Source organism: Phaethon aethereus (genome assembly GCF_964289735.1).
Source record: "Phaethon aethereus genome assembly, chromosome: 1".
Classification (NCBI taxonomy): Eukaryota; Metazoa; Chordata; class Aves; order Phaethontiformes; family Phaethontidae; genus Phaethon; species Phaethon aethereus.
The window spans coordinates 45,580,003-45,598,400 of NC_138575.1; the positions used below are offsets into that span (position 1 = coordinate 45,580,003).

Sequence of the window (18,398 nt, forward strand, 5' to 3'; positions counted from 1 at the left end):
ACTGCAAAAGTTCATGTAAGTAGTGTGACTATCTCATTAGGACTGTGTTCTGTGCCAACTAATGAGCATAAAAAGTTCTGGCAGTTTATGTTTTGCAGAATGAGTGTTCTGAAAAAGATGGTATTTTTTAGGTTAGACATTGCTTGTGATTTTTTTCCCTTGCAGCTGTATTGTTTCTTGTAATTAATGATTTGTTTTATTAACAGAAAGCTCTTCTACTTTTTAATTCTCAATGACAATATGTTCCTAGGTGTCACCACAGGAGTTTTGTGAGAAGATGTGGATCAACAGTACTTACTTTTGGAATTATGAGTGTGATGCACTTTCTGCATATGTGGCTTTATGCAACAAGCACAACATCTGCATTAAATGGAGGACACCTGATTACTGTTGTAAGCAGATAGCCATGTTCTATACCCCAATGTGGCTTTACACCGCTGCAGTGTTTAGTGATGAGTTAAAAATATATTTCTTTGTATTGTTATTGTAAGTACCGTCTCATTCTATTACAGCATTAGTAAATCAGGGTACAAGTTTTTAAGATATATTATTTTAGTCAAAGTGTCATGAATCACTTTTAACCTTGACTGAATGAGATGCTTTCCTAAAGTACTGTTAAAAATATAAGCGCATGCTTTCTATGATATACTCATGTGTTCTTATTACCTGTTTATCCAATGAAATGATGAAAGAATAACAGCAGCACTTAATGTCCTATTTTTATGACTTGCAGCACTAAGTTGTCCTGAGGGCAAGGAATACCAGCCTTGCGTGCAACCCTGTGAAGCCAAGACATGCCTGAATCAATGGTTGTATGAAGATTCTCCCTGTTCCTATTTAAGGGAAGACTGTGTGTGTAAAAATGGCACTATTCTGCATAGAACAGACTCTGACCTCTGTATAACAGAAGACAAATGTAGTAAGTGCAGCAGGACAGAGTGGTTTTGCAGATACGCTAATATTAACTGCACCTCAGTGTAAGCAATGTTTAAGTTCTGTGTCAGTCCTCGGTAAGTGTGAATCTGGTACAGCTCCCTTCAACAGAGCCTACCTTTACCTCAAGCTACAGCAGTTTGTGCTTTCAGTTCACTTGGATATAAGACCCAGTGCTGATGTACTTCTGTTGGGGAAAAATGACGGTCATTCTTCCATAGCTCCCAGGCTTGCTTTCCTTGCAGTACTCAGGAAGGAATAGCATGGGCAGGTTCTTTCCCATGCATTCAGTGTTTTCAACCATAGTGAAGCATTTATTCATTTGGGGTTTTTAAGGTCATCATCTTTTCTTGGATTCCTTAGTCATGAAGCTCCACAGCACCCTTATGCAATAACTTATGTAATTCATAGTTGCTTGCAGGAAATCTGCGCTGTCTATTTGTTGAAGGGATATAATGTTTCTTCTCTCAGCATGTACAGATAACAAAGGACAACCCCGCTCTGCCGGGGAGATCTGGAATGGGTCCATGAGAGGCTGTTGCATGTACAACTGTTTAGAAAATGGAAGCATTGTTGCTGTAGAACCTGAATGCAACGAGGATCCAGCACCAGTCTGTGAAAGAGAAGGGGAAGTCATTGTCCATGTCATCGAAGAGAGAGCTTGCTGTCCAAAGAAAGTTTGTGGTATGTACCACACTTGTTTTCAGCAACAGAATTATTAGGTAACTGCTTGACATTCAGTGGCAGATGACAATCTTTAGATATGGTTCAAGGTAACATTTTTGAGAAGTGATTTTTAGGTACTTGTGGCTGGTTGGGCCAGCCAAGCAGGCTTCTTTTCTTTGTAAGAACTGACTCACTGAAATAACTTTTTCTGTTCTTAGAAGTCCACCAGTGAAACAAAACTTCTGTTAAAACATGAATTTTTAAGCTCTTGGGTGGAATTTCAAAAGAAATTCATAAATACTCGATGATAGAAGTACATTGGTAATTAGGCAGTCATCTTTTGCTTCTCTTGTTAGTGCTTTGGTGTCAACAGCACTATCCTCTGGCCTACTGCTGTTTCCCAGAAGCATTATTCTGTGAGCTGATCACTCAATACTAATATTCTGTCTAGCCATGGTTCTTAGAAAAAGGAATAAGCTTATTGCTCCTAAAACATTAAGAAAAATATACTTATTTCTTCATAACATCTTCAAGGAAAATGAGAACAAATAGTCCAGCTGGTATGTTACTTTTGCTTATTAAATACCTGTAATTGACACTACACTGTATTGTCAGTTTGTTTAGGGGATATGTTCACTGGGACATTTTAGCTGGCTTCATGTATAAGAGGCAGAGCCAATAAATACCTGCTTTAAGAGGGATAAAACTGTGCTTGCGCAGTGCCACATGAATGGAGCTGTACCAGCCCTGGCTTGAGCTAAGAGGTCTACATGATGGTACGGAGTGCACTTTAAGCTGTTTTGGGCCCCTCTTAGTTTGTGGATCTCTATACTAGATGGTATAAATACCTTGAGCGATAGGACTTGCACTTCTATCTGTTCACATATGTCAAAATCGATTGTTTTTTATTCCACAGAATGTAACATGTCATTGTGTGATGCCATTATTCCAACATGCAAACCTAATGAAAAATCAGTGGTAGGCTACCACCCCCTGTCCTGCTGTCCACAGTACCGATGTGGTAAGGGAAATACAAAAATACTGTTACTGGGACATTTTCCACACTTGTATTATGTGTTGTAAGAAAATTTGCCTTATAAATTGTGTTGATTGTTAACGGAAAGGGACATTGTAAATAGCACCAGACAATGATGTATTTTTTTTCACACTCTCCAATATTTTTTTCGTTTGTGTTTTGTGTCACTTTTTATTTACAGTCAATTTGGGGTATTTTGTTTTATTAAGTAGATGAAGAATATATTTTATTTATCTTTTTAGTATTGTTTCTATGACTCTTTTTAAAATACTGTTTATTTTACATCCTACAGAATGTGATCCTTCAGTTTGTTTCAATGCTTCCCAGCTGGACTGCAGAGAAGATCAATTTATTGTTGAAGCAAAACAGGAAGATCCCTGTTGTTTCTCTTATCTCTGTGGTAAGAAGCCTCTAATATTTTTATGGATAACTAAGGAATGGTTAAGTATTTGCAAAGACTGTCTATAGTTCTAAACCTAGTAACTTAAGCCAGGAATTCTTGGAGAGGTCAGTGGGACTTCACAGAGGTCGGGCTGACTGGAGCACGAATTGTTCTTGGGTTTTGGGATCTTTTATTACCAACATCATTTTGAACATCATACTTGATGTTTGTTATGTTTTTATATTTGAATGTCAATCCATAAAACTCTGTTATCCAAGTAGCAAACATAATATGACTTATTATATAATCTATTAAATAGAATTCACAGGTGCTTACTTTTTAGGATTTAAAACTTTGTAAATTTCTGATTTTTTTTTATTTAGTTTGTGAATCCTGTATTGAGCCTGTTCCCTTGTGTAACGAAGGGGAAATTCTCACTGTAGACCTTAATACCATACATTACTGTTGTCCTCATTACTACTGCGGTGAGTGTAACTGTTGTCAGTTCAATATGGTACCAAATTCAGTAAAAATTACAGACAATGTGTGTGTGTGTGTGTAGATTCTTTTATTCTTTTGATTCAGCACTTAGGGTAGGCTTCAGGTAGAGATTAAGAGATCTAAATGAGGGTGTTTGCATTTGAGGTAGGTTCAGAGTTCTTGGTATACTCGGTGGTGATCTAACCAACCCAGTCAATGGAGTCTGGAGAGGTTATTTAGTTCACCAGACAGCATATAGCTACTTTCAGGGTGATCTAAATAACAATATATTAATGTGGAACTGAATCCCATCCTTGGAGTATAAATATACAATTGCTCATAAATAATAATAAAACAGCTTCCATGTTGTTGTTCCTCTGTTGTACCATTCACTAGTGTTTAGGCAGTTTCTTCGCACTTTTAAGGGAAGGAGTAGGCCAAGGGTTTCAAATACTTCTGGGTTGACTACTATTCAAACAATGAGCAGCCAGAAGAAAAATATTTGTAGTGTAATGTAGTCTCTTTGGTAGCCTCATAAAACACAGAAATTGTGCTATGTGTTTTTAAGTAATGTCTACAAGTGTAACTGCTTAATTTAGATTAACTCTTGTCCTATTGCAGTCTTTGGGTAATTTCAGTTAATTAACTTGTCTTCCATATTTTTGGAGCTTAGTAGTTTTTACTTCAGGTGGTTCCATATTTTGGTCCTTTCCTTTTCCTAGCACTCGCATCCAGGTGAAATTTTTTGCAAAGGCATTTGGCACTGGTTTTGCCAAATTCTGGCAGTAGAAAGCTAGATCTTAGTACGTGGTCTTCTTTCACAGTCCCAGTAAGCCACCCTCAATAAGACAGGTAGGTATTTTCTTATTAGAGTCATCCCAGGAGGGCAGTTGCTCCCTGTTATTTTACAGAAATGTACTTTACAGCACATTTGTAGCTAAGAGAAAAAAAAACCCCATGTTTTCCAAAAGCTGTGATTTCAGTTGTCTTTGATACTGATTATCAGCTTGAGTGACTGTAGTAGGAAGAATATTAAATGATTCTTGTGTGATGTTTTCTGAAAATTTAAACATGTTCTAAGGCAACTAAAAGCACTTTTGAGAATCTTTGTTTATTTTTCAGTACGAAATGTAATTCATATGCTTAAGAAACACAATATAAATTATTTAAAACGTCATTATTTTTAAAATAGTTTATCAAGAGAAATATAAACTGGAAGATTCAAAGGAAATTTGAGTAAATTCTCATACGTGTCTTTTCCCCCCATTTAGTTTGCGATGAAAATCTTTGTTCTGAGCCTCCTATGAATTGCACAGATGACATGACACTTGTGAAGGAAAAAATGCCTGGGCAGTGTTGCCCAGAATGGCACTGTGGTAATTATTGCTTTATTCTGTGGTCACTGCTGTTAACAAAAGCTATAATTAGCTAACTGACTAATATGTTTTTCTTGTTCTCTTCTCAGAATGTAGCTGTGAAAATGCTACTATGCTGACCTGTAAATTGGTAAGCACTGTCTCTTAGGTATTTTTATTAATGGTGTTCAGCCCTCTTACCCTCCCCTTTCCATTACTTATTTCAATTAGTTGTAAAGGGTGATGAGGTAGAACAGGGACAGGCTGGGACTGCCTCCCAGTCACCAGCTCAAGCACATAACTCCATCAAGTGTCTGCACAGTGTTGTCAACTATTCCTTGGGGAAATTTGACTGTGTGTTTTAAGATGTCAAAAGAAGAAAAGCAACTGTAATATTATTCTGTTTAATGTTGACTTGAAACAATATGCTGTGAAGATTTTCTACGTAAATAATTCCTTGTTGTTTTTAATAATTACTGAGGAATAAGCTTTACGATCATAGGTATCATCTGGAGAAATGTGGTATTTTGTTAAGCATTTATGCTTTTGATTAAAATGATTTAACATTATTGAACTTAGCTGATATGAGAAATCACAAATATTTTCCTTCTCACATACTTTCTCGTAACAGGGACTGTGATGTGGAAAATAATTATGAGTGAATGTTCAAACTCCCATTATTACCATAGTGACAGGGATATTTTTCCCTATCACATGCTTGTAGCTTGTCCTTCTCTTCCTCTTATGTGAAAACTGCATAATGTAAAGTCTAGACAGGAGTTGCAAATTTGAATAGCTTTCACCTATCTTTGTGATGGAAATTCATAAAAGGCAGTCTTTTGCTAATATGTTTATTATTGAAATAACTTCGTACCTCAGGAAATATTGCTGTTTAGCGACACTGTATATGCATAAGTGCTTTGCTCCTGATTAAAGAGAAAAATACATTAAAGAACTCTGAATGTGCTACTGTTTCTTGAGTACATCGCAATTTTTCTCTTTTATGAAAGGAGGGGTAGAAGTGATGAAAGTAATATTTTACATTTTTAGAGAAAAGTTGTCTGTTTAGCACTACATTTAATTGCGCATGACTTTGCAAATTCTTTTGTCTTTTTATACTCAGGGAGAAGTTAAAAAAATAGATAGTAGTGTTTCCAGTGCTTGTGGATGCACTCACTACATTTGTGGTAACTTTTTCATATTCCTAGCTGTTTTGTTTTAGTTTTTAGTAAAAAGGACATGCAAAGAAAGCAGAAATAGGGCCATAACAACCTTTTCAAATGTAAACATTCTTTTATCTTGATTTTGTGGGTGTCTACCTAGTTATGCAATTATGCTCTCTTTTCTGAATATGATGTTTTGTCCACTAACCCATCCATTTTGTGTCTGTTCTGGCGGGGCGTAGGAGTGTCGTAAGACTGCCCATGCTTTCAGAGTCAGGTATGGTCTCTCTGGTGAGAGGCAGATAGGAAACAGGTCATGAACCTTAGCTGAGTGTAAGCAGTGCGACTGCTCCTAGTCCACTGTAGAGCAGAAATGAGACATCTCACACTAGAGCACTGACCTGTCCAGCCAGCACGAGGGCAGGTACCCAGTCTTCTGCTCCCTTCCCCCACTCAGCTACCCCATGTAGACTAGATTTCGGCTGTACTGTGCACGGGGGTGCTTGAGGTACGCCACAATCCTGACTGCAGCCCAGGCTCAACTGCCTCCGGGGGCAAAGCACACATTGAGCATATTACTGCCCCATAGGTAATAGTAGACATACTAGTTTAATTGACAGAAAGGCTACCTTTTGTGATGTGCTGCATAATTCATGTAGCGTACTTAGCTGAACATTAAATATTAGAGCTCTCAAAAAATAAGAACAACACATTTTTTTTTACTTCCATAGTAGGAACACTATCAATTTTAGGCAGTTTTGCATTTTGTAGCATTTTCTTAAGTTGAATTATACCTCCTCCCTGCCTTGTTTGGTAATTAAAACCACAAACCAATCAAGTCTAGAACTTAGAATACTTTTGCAGAGCATAGGACTTTGCCCTAATTTTATCTTCACAGTGATTCCGTTAATTTGCTTGATGATTATTTATTTCTCCCTCTGGTAACATTTATTTCTTTTGGTGTTAGAGAAGGATGATGTGTGCATCTTCCAAGAGGTCACAGTACTGAATCCTGGACAGTCAGTGATTCAGTACTTGGATGGAGACCTTTGTTACACTGTACAGTGTTTACAAGAAAAAGATCCGAACACAGGATACAATGCCATGCATTTTACAATGGTGAACTGTTCCCAGCAATGTGAAGCTGTGAGTATTCTTAAAATACAGGAACGATGCAATTTGTAAACACAATTACACAATTAGGATAAAAGTTAAAGTAAGTGAAGACTTTTGCTCGCCCTGTTTGCTCAACAAGAACTTAAGAACTTAACTGATGATGTGTAACCTTGTGTCTCCAGGATTATTTTGAGAGGCAATTTCTAGCAGCATATGTAAACATATCTGTCCATCCATCCTCTTGGTATTTTAGTTTCAGAAATCAATGAATTTTCATTCACTGTATGTTTAAAAAAATACTCTTTTTTTTTCTTTTTTTTGCTTTCCTTTTTTTCCAGCATCAAATATATATTCCCTCCTCCAGTCACCATACTTGTTGTGGAACCTGTCAAAACATGTCCTGCTCTTTTCTTACCGAGAATGGAACACTAATTGCGTATGAGGTAAGTGCCTCTGGACAGAGATAGAATATAACTATAATGATACGATGACCAGGTATCTGGCAGTGACTTCTTAGTTAACTCATGCTGTGAGTCTTGCTTCATACATCCCTACTGCTCGTTATGCACTTAGGAACTATTTATGGTATATGATAGGAAACAAATGTGTTTGTTTAAAGATCTGCCATTTCACACTAGGTGGATACCTTATTCCATTTTATTGGTTGTAGTATTTTCTACAAAGATATGCAAATGTCAAAATATACTTAAGGCTGGATATGCTCTAAATGCAGGGCAGGGTTCAAATTGTAACTGTGTCATATACCGTGATTTAGATGAGTTGGGAGCTTCTGAGTCCACATCAGGACTCCTATGTCCCCGTCTTCCCAGGCCACTCTTCATTCTGGTTTCTACAGAACTTTGTTGCTCCAGGAAACTGAAGCACTGGTGTTAACGGTGTGTTCCAGCATCCACATACAAGGCAATTTAGATGTGGCCGTGACTTGGTTTATGCTTCCCATTGCTTTCGGAGCAAAAGAAACTATTGGATTTTTTTCTGGCACAGAGCCTTTTTGTTCTGCACTAGGACACCCATGCTGAGCAGCATGCTGGAGAGTAGAGCCATGGCTCCAGGGAGGAGTAGGCACTGGTAGGTAGAGGATGGACTTTCCCTTTGCTGCTTATGGGTGGTCTGCAACAAACTTTCCACTCCAGTAGGTACTACAGCATGAGGGCACCACTTCTACAGACATTTGGGGATAGAGGTAAAGCTGAAATGTTTTGTCTTTCCTGACCATGTTTTTGTTTTATATATATAGGAAGGAAGCACCTGGAGCTCCAACTGCACCAACTATAAGTGTGCAAAGACTGCTGCGGGGGCTATCATACTGGGATCAAGTGTTGTCTGCCCCCCTTTTAATGACACTGAGTGTACAAAGGTTTGTACTTTGGGTGAGGTAAGTGACAATAACTGATCTGGAGTTTGGCTTACACTTGACAACACATGCGTACCTCATGCACTTTCTTTAAAATAAAAAAGCGGTAAGTAAAAACATGTAAGTGAACAATTTACAGTCTTTTTTTCTATGTTCATGTTTGCTTTTTGACTGACAAAATATCTCTGAGGATTACAAAAGTTTGTTTTGGGTCTTCATGATGACTGCTTTTAAAATATTGTGGAATTGGAATCATGCTTGACATACCACTATATAAAGTGCTAATCACTAATGTCTTTCTTTAGCTTGGAATAACACTTTGCCAAGTTCATTGTACACATATGCTAAATTGGATCAAGCAATTCAGAAATGCTGCATATAAAAGTGGGCTATATTAAAAATTCCTTAAGTTTTCCAAAGATTAGAAAGATGACAAAGTATATATAAACCTTATTATCTCTTAAACTAAACTTGTATAGCATAACAAAAAATAACTCTCATACCTGAAAGGGTATCTACCTACATCCTATACCTAAAAAATGTGAATTTGGCATACCCATATAAACTGGTTTGAAGAATGGATGCTTCATGTACATTACACATTAGTTTACAATTTAATTTTGAATTTAATACTTCTTTAACTTTATAATATTTATTATAATTCTTACATTTGCAGTATACCACATAGTTAATATTAGCTAAATAGTAATAAAATAAATATACATGTAGAGAGGGTAAGTACCATTGCTGCCTTGACTATAGGTTATAAATTTAGCACAAGTCGTGCTTATCCATTTCATTTGTTTAAAAAAGTCCTTATTTCTTCCAGTCCTGAAGAAGACATTCTATCTAAAATTAATGCCTGTTCTACTTTGACTTTATGCTCGAGTTTCTTCCTTGGAACCTTTCTGTCACCATCAGTTAGGATCCTTCCTTAGTAAGAATGGTTAAGATTTTAAAGGATGGAGCCCTGGAATTAACTTCCTGAATCAGTCTGACCTGTTTTTCAGAGACGCTGAGCGTAGACTTGAACCAGTAGCCAAGGAGAAAGCTCTTCTGACGGGCAGCTCAGAATAATTTAGGAATAAGGACTTAAAAGGCTGAGTTTAAGTGTTCATTTAAGAAGTTCTTGAACAACTTATTCAGTAATTTTTCTGTAATGAGACAAAAAATGCATGCTAGCATGAAAAGATGGAAGCTTAAAACTATCTTTCGTCTGTTGTTATTGTGAGTGCTATTTATGTTCAATTGTCTGATATGCAGTTCTGGGCTATGCACTAAAATTGTGGGCATGTGTTTCTTGCCTGCACCCATTCTGACAGATTCTGACAGCCTCTCTCTCTGTCTCTCCCTCTCATGCTCTCTTTTAATTTCAAAAGGACATTTTCTTCACTTCCTTACATTTTTACTTTCTAGCTAACAAACAACTTTAGCAGAAATCAGTAACAAACACAGTAATTGAGAAAAAGAATTGAGCACACCAATGGTTCTGAAATTCTGCATTTCATGTTCTCTTTCAAAAGTGTGTATATATACATATATATATTTAATGTTGTAAAGAGCTACTTATTAGGTATTAATTTACTCCTTGGCATATGATCAGTGTAAATCCTTTTACATCATCAGCAAAGTTGCATATATGAATATTTTAAACTATCCTAATAAATCTCAGTGATGGAGAAATAGAAGGTAGTGGATGATATAAAAAGATTATAGAAACTAAGTGGCTTATTTGAAAGAGACGAGATCAGCTCAGCTCACATAATCAGAGGTGAGTTCATTTTCAATGTCAAAGGCCACAATTTGTGAACCAAACCTTCAGCTGATACATATCTGCGTAATTCCCTTGATTTCAGTGATACTATTTTTTAATAGTTGGACATCTCTAAAACATGGAATGTCTTGAGATACAATTCACCTTTGCGTTGGACACAGTCTTTTTTGATATATTCTCCTTTTGTTTTCCTAGAACGGAGGAATTGTGCAGACGTATAATGATGGCTGCTGCAAGACCTGTAAGTGATGAAAGCTGCAATATGTGCTAGTTTGGCTTTGGTTTTGTAGGGCTTGTTTTTTAACCTCAGTTGCTGGGACATAAAGAAGGAAAAAGCATGCAGTCCCTCCACAAATCACATAAGACTGTTATAGTTACCTAACTACTCCTATTAAAAGGTCTTGCTTCATTTGGCTGCTGACTTGGTGATTTTTAACATTATTGTTCTGGAGTATAACCAAATCTCTCCAAATATAACCTGTGGAAGATGAAAAGTTATCTTGGTTAAAATAACGAAAACATTCTCTATTGCTAAGTTGACTCTAAAATACTGCCTATACAATTTTCACCATAAAAGATAAGGAACTTCCCCCCTAAAATTGATTCCCAATTCAATGATGTTTTGAAATATGTCTCCAAACTTACCAATTTATTCTGTATCACTAGTATGTATTTTCTAGGGCCAAAATACTGGAATATCTTTTTTTTCATCCCAAATGAAGAAAAGTTATAACAATATTGATTTTAGCAATCCTTAGATAAAACTGACTTTTTAATATCTGGGAATGCAATCACATTTTCTGAGTGTGTAACTTTAAAATATGATGAATTGAGATGTAAGTTTATATAAAGGTTTCATAATTTATGCAATTTTGTAAGTCAATTGAGAACAAACTGATTTTCTCTGCAGTTTTGACTAGGAAAGGTTTTATTATCAAGGTATATAATTATATATACATAAAAATAAAACACTGTCCTGTAAAACTAATTGTGGAGAGCAAGAATGCTACAGAAAATCCTCCCCCTCTTTTTTGGCCTTTTTCATGTTCAACATTAGAGTTAAAATATATAAGCCAGTTAGTCTATGGAATTTTTTTAGACAAACATTTACTTAATAATATTGAATAAGAAGTCACAGACTTATAACCATGTATTGCACAGTTATTAAATAAAATTCAGAAATGCAATGTATTGTAAATAATTTGGCGATATAAGGGGAAATATTCTTATTTTACAAATACAGAACAATACTCAAATTTCCAACTTATGCAAAGCTTTGAAAGGGAACTGCAAAATTGTTGTTCTATTGTATCCAAAACATAGAAAATAAAAGCTATTTTAATACAACTGAATACTTTTTTTCTAATAAGAATCAGCATAGAAAAGTAACACACCAGAATTTTCTAAAATCTCACTAATCAATATTCTTTCTGTAATGAGATAAGGTATGTTGAAAAATATTTAATTATCCCCCCCAATTAGGTTGGCTTTATTTAGAAAATTAGTCTAAAGAATTAATGGCTACTGGTTTTCTGTTGACCAGGAAGATTTATAATTTTGGCCGTATTCTGTGGCCTCAGGAAAGGCATCGTTATACTTCAGAAATCCTTGCTGAGGTGGCTGCTAAAAAAACCAGATATAATTCATACAATTTTTTTTTGTTTGTTTGGGTTTTTTTTGTTTTTTTGTTTTTTAACTAAAAGCATGTGCCCTGTGGTGGAGCAGTTAAAAAGAGTACTTACAAATAGAGCTTGCAACACCTTGGGGTTTTAATGGGAACAAATAATCTGTCTGAAACAGCTTGATTCAATGCATGCAAAGTGAGTGCATATATTTAATTCTTACCTTGCCATAGAGAGACTCATTGCAAAAGTTTGGTTTACAAGGAAGCATCATTCCAGTTTGTGTTAACCAGGAGAGTAATAAAGTTTAGGCCATCTTTAGTGAGACTTGAAGCAGCTGCAGTTTCTAAATTTAGAAGACGAACAGGAAAGCTCATCAGCTTTTGCTAAAAGAAAAATTGCAGTTGGCAGTGTAAGAATTAATAAAATGTCATTTATATAAAAATGTTTTTATTTCATGAGAAACTTATATTCCTAATGATTCTGCCAGGTTCTGGATTGGGTCTATTACCCTTTGCCATTAGTCCAGTAGTGCCTACTGATAGTATTAATTGTGAACCAGGTATTATTTTTAATAATGTATTTTCTTTTTTTAATAATAGTGTAAGCACTGCTTGATATACGTGTATAGCTGCCATCACCATTAAACATTACCATGCAGTTAATGGTACTGGGCCTGATAACTGAGAGATGCTGATCCCCTGTCGGCCTCCCAGATCAGCGGTTTTCTAAAGCCTGGTTAGGGTTCAGTGCTCAGCACCTGTCAGAATTACGTTCATCCACTGATGGTATATGCTGCTGGTGGTTCTTCCTCCTGTTCATTTCTAAAATCGGTTTTAATAAATGTACTTACTGTATGGGGTAGTTGCAACAAGAAATGTTACTTTAAAAAATACCCTCATCCTGAATACTGGTATCAAGAGATTCTAAATCTGATGCCAGGCCTCTGAATTTAATGACTGAACTGTTTTTGCTTTAAAATAGAGCAAGAGCGTGCATTACTGCCCGGTCTCACCTTTGCGGATATGGATTTATGCTGTATTTCTCCTTTGTCATAAATAAAATGTTTTACAAAGTTATGAAAATGTTGGGGCGGCGGGAACATACAATTACAATCACACGTTAATAAATACTCTTTACACCAGAAATTACAGAATGTTACAGAACTGTTGTATTACGATCATCATTCTTTGCTTTTAAGGATAGGTAAGTCACAGAAACTCCTTACTCAAACAAGGAGTGAGGAAAAAAGCACACCTGATGATACTGAATACAGATCTTCACAGTTGAAGGTGGGAGAGAGAAAACTGTAGCAGCAGAGTTTTCATTAGACATCAGCACCTTATATTCTAAAATGTCATATATGTCTCTATATGACTTGTAGAAGCGCAAAGATTGCGTTGTCTACACAAATTCATGCTGGCAAGCGCTTTCTGATGGAAATATCACAGGACTTCTTTTTCTTCTTTTTCTTAAGCATTGCTGAGGAAGGGAAAACAAGATGCTGTTGACTAACAGCTTTGATTGTACAGTGATCTGCTAGTTCAGTAACAGAATCTTGTTTGATCCTGCAATGTGTAGATTAAAATCTAGCTGTACTCTGCAACCAGCCTAATTTTTAGATACACACTGGAGCTAAGATTGCAGAATATCTTGGTTTCTCAGAGCTCATTATTCTTATAGAAGTGCTCACAAGGCTTCTGGAGGACAGAAAAGTTGATCTTTTTTGTATACCCAACCATGAAGGCATGTGCTGAAGGTGGAGAAACTCTACTCAATAGAGCTTATTGCTTTATATGCTGAGTATATATGAATGTATTATTTTATACACTGAATTTATATCCGGAATGGTTGTGTAGCAAAACTAATAGATTATTTTGATGGATAGTGAAACAGGAGATCTAAATAATTGCTGTTACACAGATAGTAACGACAAAGTCTGACAAGGAGTGCAGCATGAAAAGTTGTATGTTTAACTGTTTCAGTATTAGATCATGATTTTTATTATGCTAAAAATGCCTTTGAACTGTACAGCTTTATTTTTCAAATAAAAGAAAAAAAATCCTATAAACATCTGCCAGAATGTACTGAAAAATGTAGTATTTCCCTAATAAGAATTTCCATAAGATCCTTATGATGACTCAGTGCTACATGCTTCAGTTCTAGTGGTAAAAACTGCACCATATTTAGAGATATATGCATATCTCTCTTTAAAAGCTTCCTTGATGGGTATCTTTCTCAGGAAGTTATTGAAATTATATAGTTCTATTTAAAATATAAGCATTCAGAATAGCATCAAGGTTGTAGCAACATTAACAGCTTTACCTTCCCAAATCTCAAGTTCTGGAAAATTTTCTAAAATGCAGAACTAATATCTTACTTACATTCAGTATTCTTTTTAAAAACAGAATTAATTCTAATACTGTTCAAAACTACTTGAGACATCTTTTTCCTAGTTGCTTATATTTTTCTTGCCATATGTGCAATTTTAAATCATATTGATATTTTAATATTTATAAAGTCTGTATAGCTTAATGGGCCTGTTGATGCCTCACATGCCTCACACAGCTATAAAATCTATAATTCTGCACAGGAAGTATTTATTAATATATGAGGGTTTTTTCTTAAAAAAAATTATGGAAGTAATAGTTTCAGTGTGTACATTAATGAAAGCAAAGTATAATTATTAAAATTATTTTAATAATTTCAATTTTTTTCGTAGCAAATACAGTACAAACCCCATATTGATTCAGTATGCATTTTCTGTATTTTATCAGGCAAAAAGGAAGAAAGGATTTGCCAGAAAATGACAATCAGGACAACCATAAGAAAAAATGACTGTATAAGTCAAAGCCCGGTAAGCATAAAAGACCTGTGTTTCATGCTGGGCCTACGGCAAATCAAGTATTAAGAATTGGGTTATAGCTATCAACAAGCAACAAAAAATGCTGCTATCTTCTCAAAAGCAGACCTTTGACCCTAGGAATGTTATCCTACTCATAAATGGAGTAAAATTAGCTGTTTTATGAAAGACTGAGCCCTCCTACCCGGAAAAACATCTGGCTTCAAATGAAAAGTACACATCATAATTACTTGTAACTACCAAAGGCATTGAACTCTTCACTGTGAAACAACATCCCACTCTAAAAGAGGAGTAGAAATGCTCCCACTAAGGATGTGATAGAAACATTCCTCTTTGAATACCTTTAATCTCTGGGTGTCTTCTCCTCCACATAGCATGTTTCTCTATATCATAAATTCATGATCCCATTTATTTATGGGTCTGCTAAAGTCATCTTATTTCTCAGCTTTGGTACAGCCCCATCTATAAAACCCAGCACACGTCCGAGCAGCAAATGTGCTCCTCATGTCAGCACTTAAAGGAGAAGCAGTCAGCACAGTATCTTGAGACTTCCAAATGGTCTCTCGCAAGATTCTTTTGAAGAACCTAAACAGTCATAAGGGAAGAGGCAAAATATCATCACAGATCGAAAGCTGAGCAGGTTAATTTCCATCCTGATAGAAGGTCAACAGTGACATGCCCAAAGTTAACAGTAGAAGTAAGAGTGTGTGGTGTGTTTATTTAGTTTTAGAAGAAGGGTTGGCAATGAAGGAGTATAAATATGAGGATGAAATTACAGTTATTTGCCATAATTAAGAGCAGAGAAGACCGTGGAGAGCTTCACAGTTGCTTCAACAATCTAGGTTAAGGGACAGCAATATGACAAAATAAAGACACGGTAGTGACTAAAGCAAAGAATATTAAAAAAAAAGGTTTATTCAAACCTCGTATGTTTTTAAACTAGCTGAAAAGGACCTTGCCCTTCCAACCAGTTCTGTGAAAACCTCTATTAAATGCTCTCCTGCAGAAAGGCTGACTAAGAGTTATGACATTTAGGGAATAGGATATGAAGTGGAAACAAACTCATTCGAAGTGTCTCTTACGAACCAATGGTGCGGTACTATTGGGGGTGTTCTGTGCAGTTATGTTACCTCCACATCACTGCAGAACTAGAGAGGGCTCAAGAGAGGAGCAATGAGAGTGTTGGCCAGGTCATTTCATGAATGGCACAACAAATGAAGCCTTCCTTTTTATGACTTTCCATTATAGATTCTTTCGTTCCCCCTCTTTCCACCTTCCAGAAGACCTACCCCCATCCAACCTCCATCCATATTACAACTCCTTTTCCCCAGTATCTTCTTGTTCCCCATTTCCTTGATGGCTGTCTACTCTTCCCACAGTCCATATTCCCTTACATTTCACCCAGAAGTACCTTCAGATTTTCATGTCCTCAAAATCTCTAAACATATCCTTAGCTCCACTTCCTTTCCTCTCCAGCTCCCCCACTGCAAAACCCCTGGCACTCTATTTCAATTGCCTGATTTTGGCCCATGAGATGGCAGTATCTGCTGTGGCTGGTTTAGAGCTATATATGTGTTCTTTGGCCAGATTAATGCTGCCAAACTTTGGATAGGGCTGAGTATGATTACATTTAATTAATTAATAACTGAGATTATTAGTGCTTAGGTCACGGTCTTTTTGTTCCCCTGTCAAACTTCAGGAAAGTTGTAAAAGTAACCTTTAGGTCTAATTTGTTTGGATATGGCCCATTTGTTTGCAGGCTGTTTGGAAGCAGCTGGATCAAAGCATCTTTCATATGCCTCACTTGCGTAAGAAAGCAGATCTAAAATTGTCACAAAAAGAACTACATCTAGTATGGCCATTCTCAACCTCCCAGCGTATCAACTCTGCTTGAGTTTTAGTTAAAAAGTACCAACTTCTTTTCTGTCAGAGTACCAGCTAAGAAGACTCTTCACATGATGTAATAGTGAGAGAAAGCTTAGCTCTGCTGAAGTCTAGAGCACAAATAATTTTATAGCCAGTCTCTGCCCTTGCTGGTTTGTTACGGCATCTACTTTTTGGATATATTTGTTACAGTGGTAACACAGCTGATATTGGTATGCCCTTAGTCACAATCAGTATGAATAAGACAGGGGAAAGCTTTTCCACTGATATGCTTTTCTTCTTGAACCTTCAAGGAGAAGAATAGACTTTCCTTTGTTTTGCTTAGAAGAATTTAACTTTTCAGCAGTGAACGTGAAAAGAACATGAATTATCTATGCTGTTTTGAAGTTACTAATTTGTAAACTAGGGATTCGATTTTGGTATCCACAGCACAACATTTTGCTCGAGGTTAAGACGGAATACATGATTAAATAACCAAAAAAAAGTTTAATTTAAAAAAATCATTACAAATGTGTCTACACTTAGAATGAATGAATTTTAGACGATAAAGTAATTTTTAAGACCAGAGTCTTTTTCAAATATAAAAATGGGTCTTACTCACAAAGAAGTTTTACATGTAATATCCTTATAACAAAATCTGAGATGTCTGACTTCAGTTCTTTTACTCATAGATAAATGTGGCTTCTTGTGATGGAAAATGCCCGTCTGCAACAATTTTCAATGTCAATATTGATAGCCATTTAAGATTCTGTAAATGTTGTCGAGAAAATGGAACCCGTAATCTGACTGTGCCACTACGCTGCTCAGGAAATGGCACTGAAATTATGTACGTCATTCAAGAGCCTATAGAGTGCTCATGCCAATGGAACTGAACATTACTGTGGATACAATTTAATCTGAAGAATGAAAATGAGCTTCCTTTCACCAGACTCTATTTTTTGACCTTGGATGGCTATAGTACTCTGCAGGGACCAAAAAAAAAAAAATCCTCAAATACACTTTATAATGTAATTTTTCACAAATTTAGTAAAGATGTTGTTCGTTGTTCTTCAAATTTTCTTTTTAAATATTGGCATATATAGAAAGAAAATATAAATCCTTTTGACCAAGGTATAATTTATCCATCATTTATTTCTACTCAGTGGCTTTCTGATGAGCTGTTGAAAGCTGGTTAATATCTGTGTTTCCACTGTGTTAAAATTTTGTGTGGCTACCTATCAAAGTTCAGAATTTCTCAGTGGTTCTTTTCCTTTTAGTTGGAAAATTCCAGCTAAGAACCATCACTGGTCCCACGCTGAAATGGGTTTTGAGAATGACTGAATTAATTTATTTAAAAAATAGTGGGTTCAACCCAAACATTTTTTATCTTGCTGAAAAGTCTATCTTTTGTCCATTAAGTTGTTGTCAATGACTGGACTCTGCTTATGCTGTAAGTCACTGAGAAACACCATGACTGTGTTCTGTAAATACCTGTAGTAAATCTCCAGAGCATACAGTAGTATCATAACAATGTCTTTAAACCTTTTACATTTATTTAATTTTGATATATATAATAAATATGAAGCATGACTAGGCAAAGGCCGAAGAGTTCAAGCTTTTGTGCCTTTATTGAAAATATCTAAAAGCTATTTCTGATATGAAGGATTCTATTTTATATGCATTTTTCAGTTTTCACAAATAAGAACTTGGCTGTCTAGTAGCTGTAGAATAAGATTCTATGTATATACATATTTATTAAAAAAACAGGAT

The 18,398-nt window shown here is 35.9% G+C and overlaps 1 protein-coding gene across 1 annotated transcript in view; it reads left to right on the top strand.

Annotated features, from left to right (window-relative positions):
* Nucleotides 1-17,793, top strand: part of OTOGL (otogelin like) — a 97,780-nt gene extending 79,987 nt beyond the window's left edge. The window contains exons 44-59 of the mRNA XM_081999589.1: nt 251-392; nt 734-919; nt 1,405-1,617; nt 2,516-2,620; nt 2,928-3,035; nt 3,401-3,502; nt 4,769-4,873; nt 4,963-5,003; nt 5,976-6,039; nt 6,983-7,161; nt 7,470-7,574; nt 8,390-8,509; nt 10,476-10,521; nt 12,393-12,464; nt 14,680-14,759; nt 17,321-17,793. Coding sequence (XP_081855715.1) covers nt 251-392; nt 734-919; nt 1,405-1,617; nt 2,516-2,620; nt 2,928-3,035; nt 3,401-3,502; nt 4,769-4,873; nt 4,963-5,003; nt 5,976-6,039; nt 6,983-7,161; nt 7,470-7,574; nt 8,390-8,509; nt 10,476-10,521; nt 12,393-12,464; nt 14,680-14,759; nt 17,321-17,521 — 1,869 coding nt within the window. The 3' untranslated portion in view covers nt 17,522-17,793. The remainder of the gene's footprint in view (nt 1-250; nt 393-733; nt 920-1,404; nt 1,618-2,515; nt 2,621-2,927; nt 3,036-3,400; nt 3,503-4,768; nt 4,874-4,962; nt 5,004-5,975; nt 6,040-6,982; nt 7,162-7,469; nt 7,575-8,389; nt 8,510-10,475; nt 10,522-12,392; nt 12,465-14,679; nt 14,760-17,320) is intronic.
* The last annotated feature ends 605 nt before the right edge of the window (nt 17,794-18,398 follow it).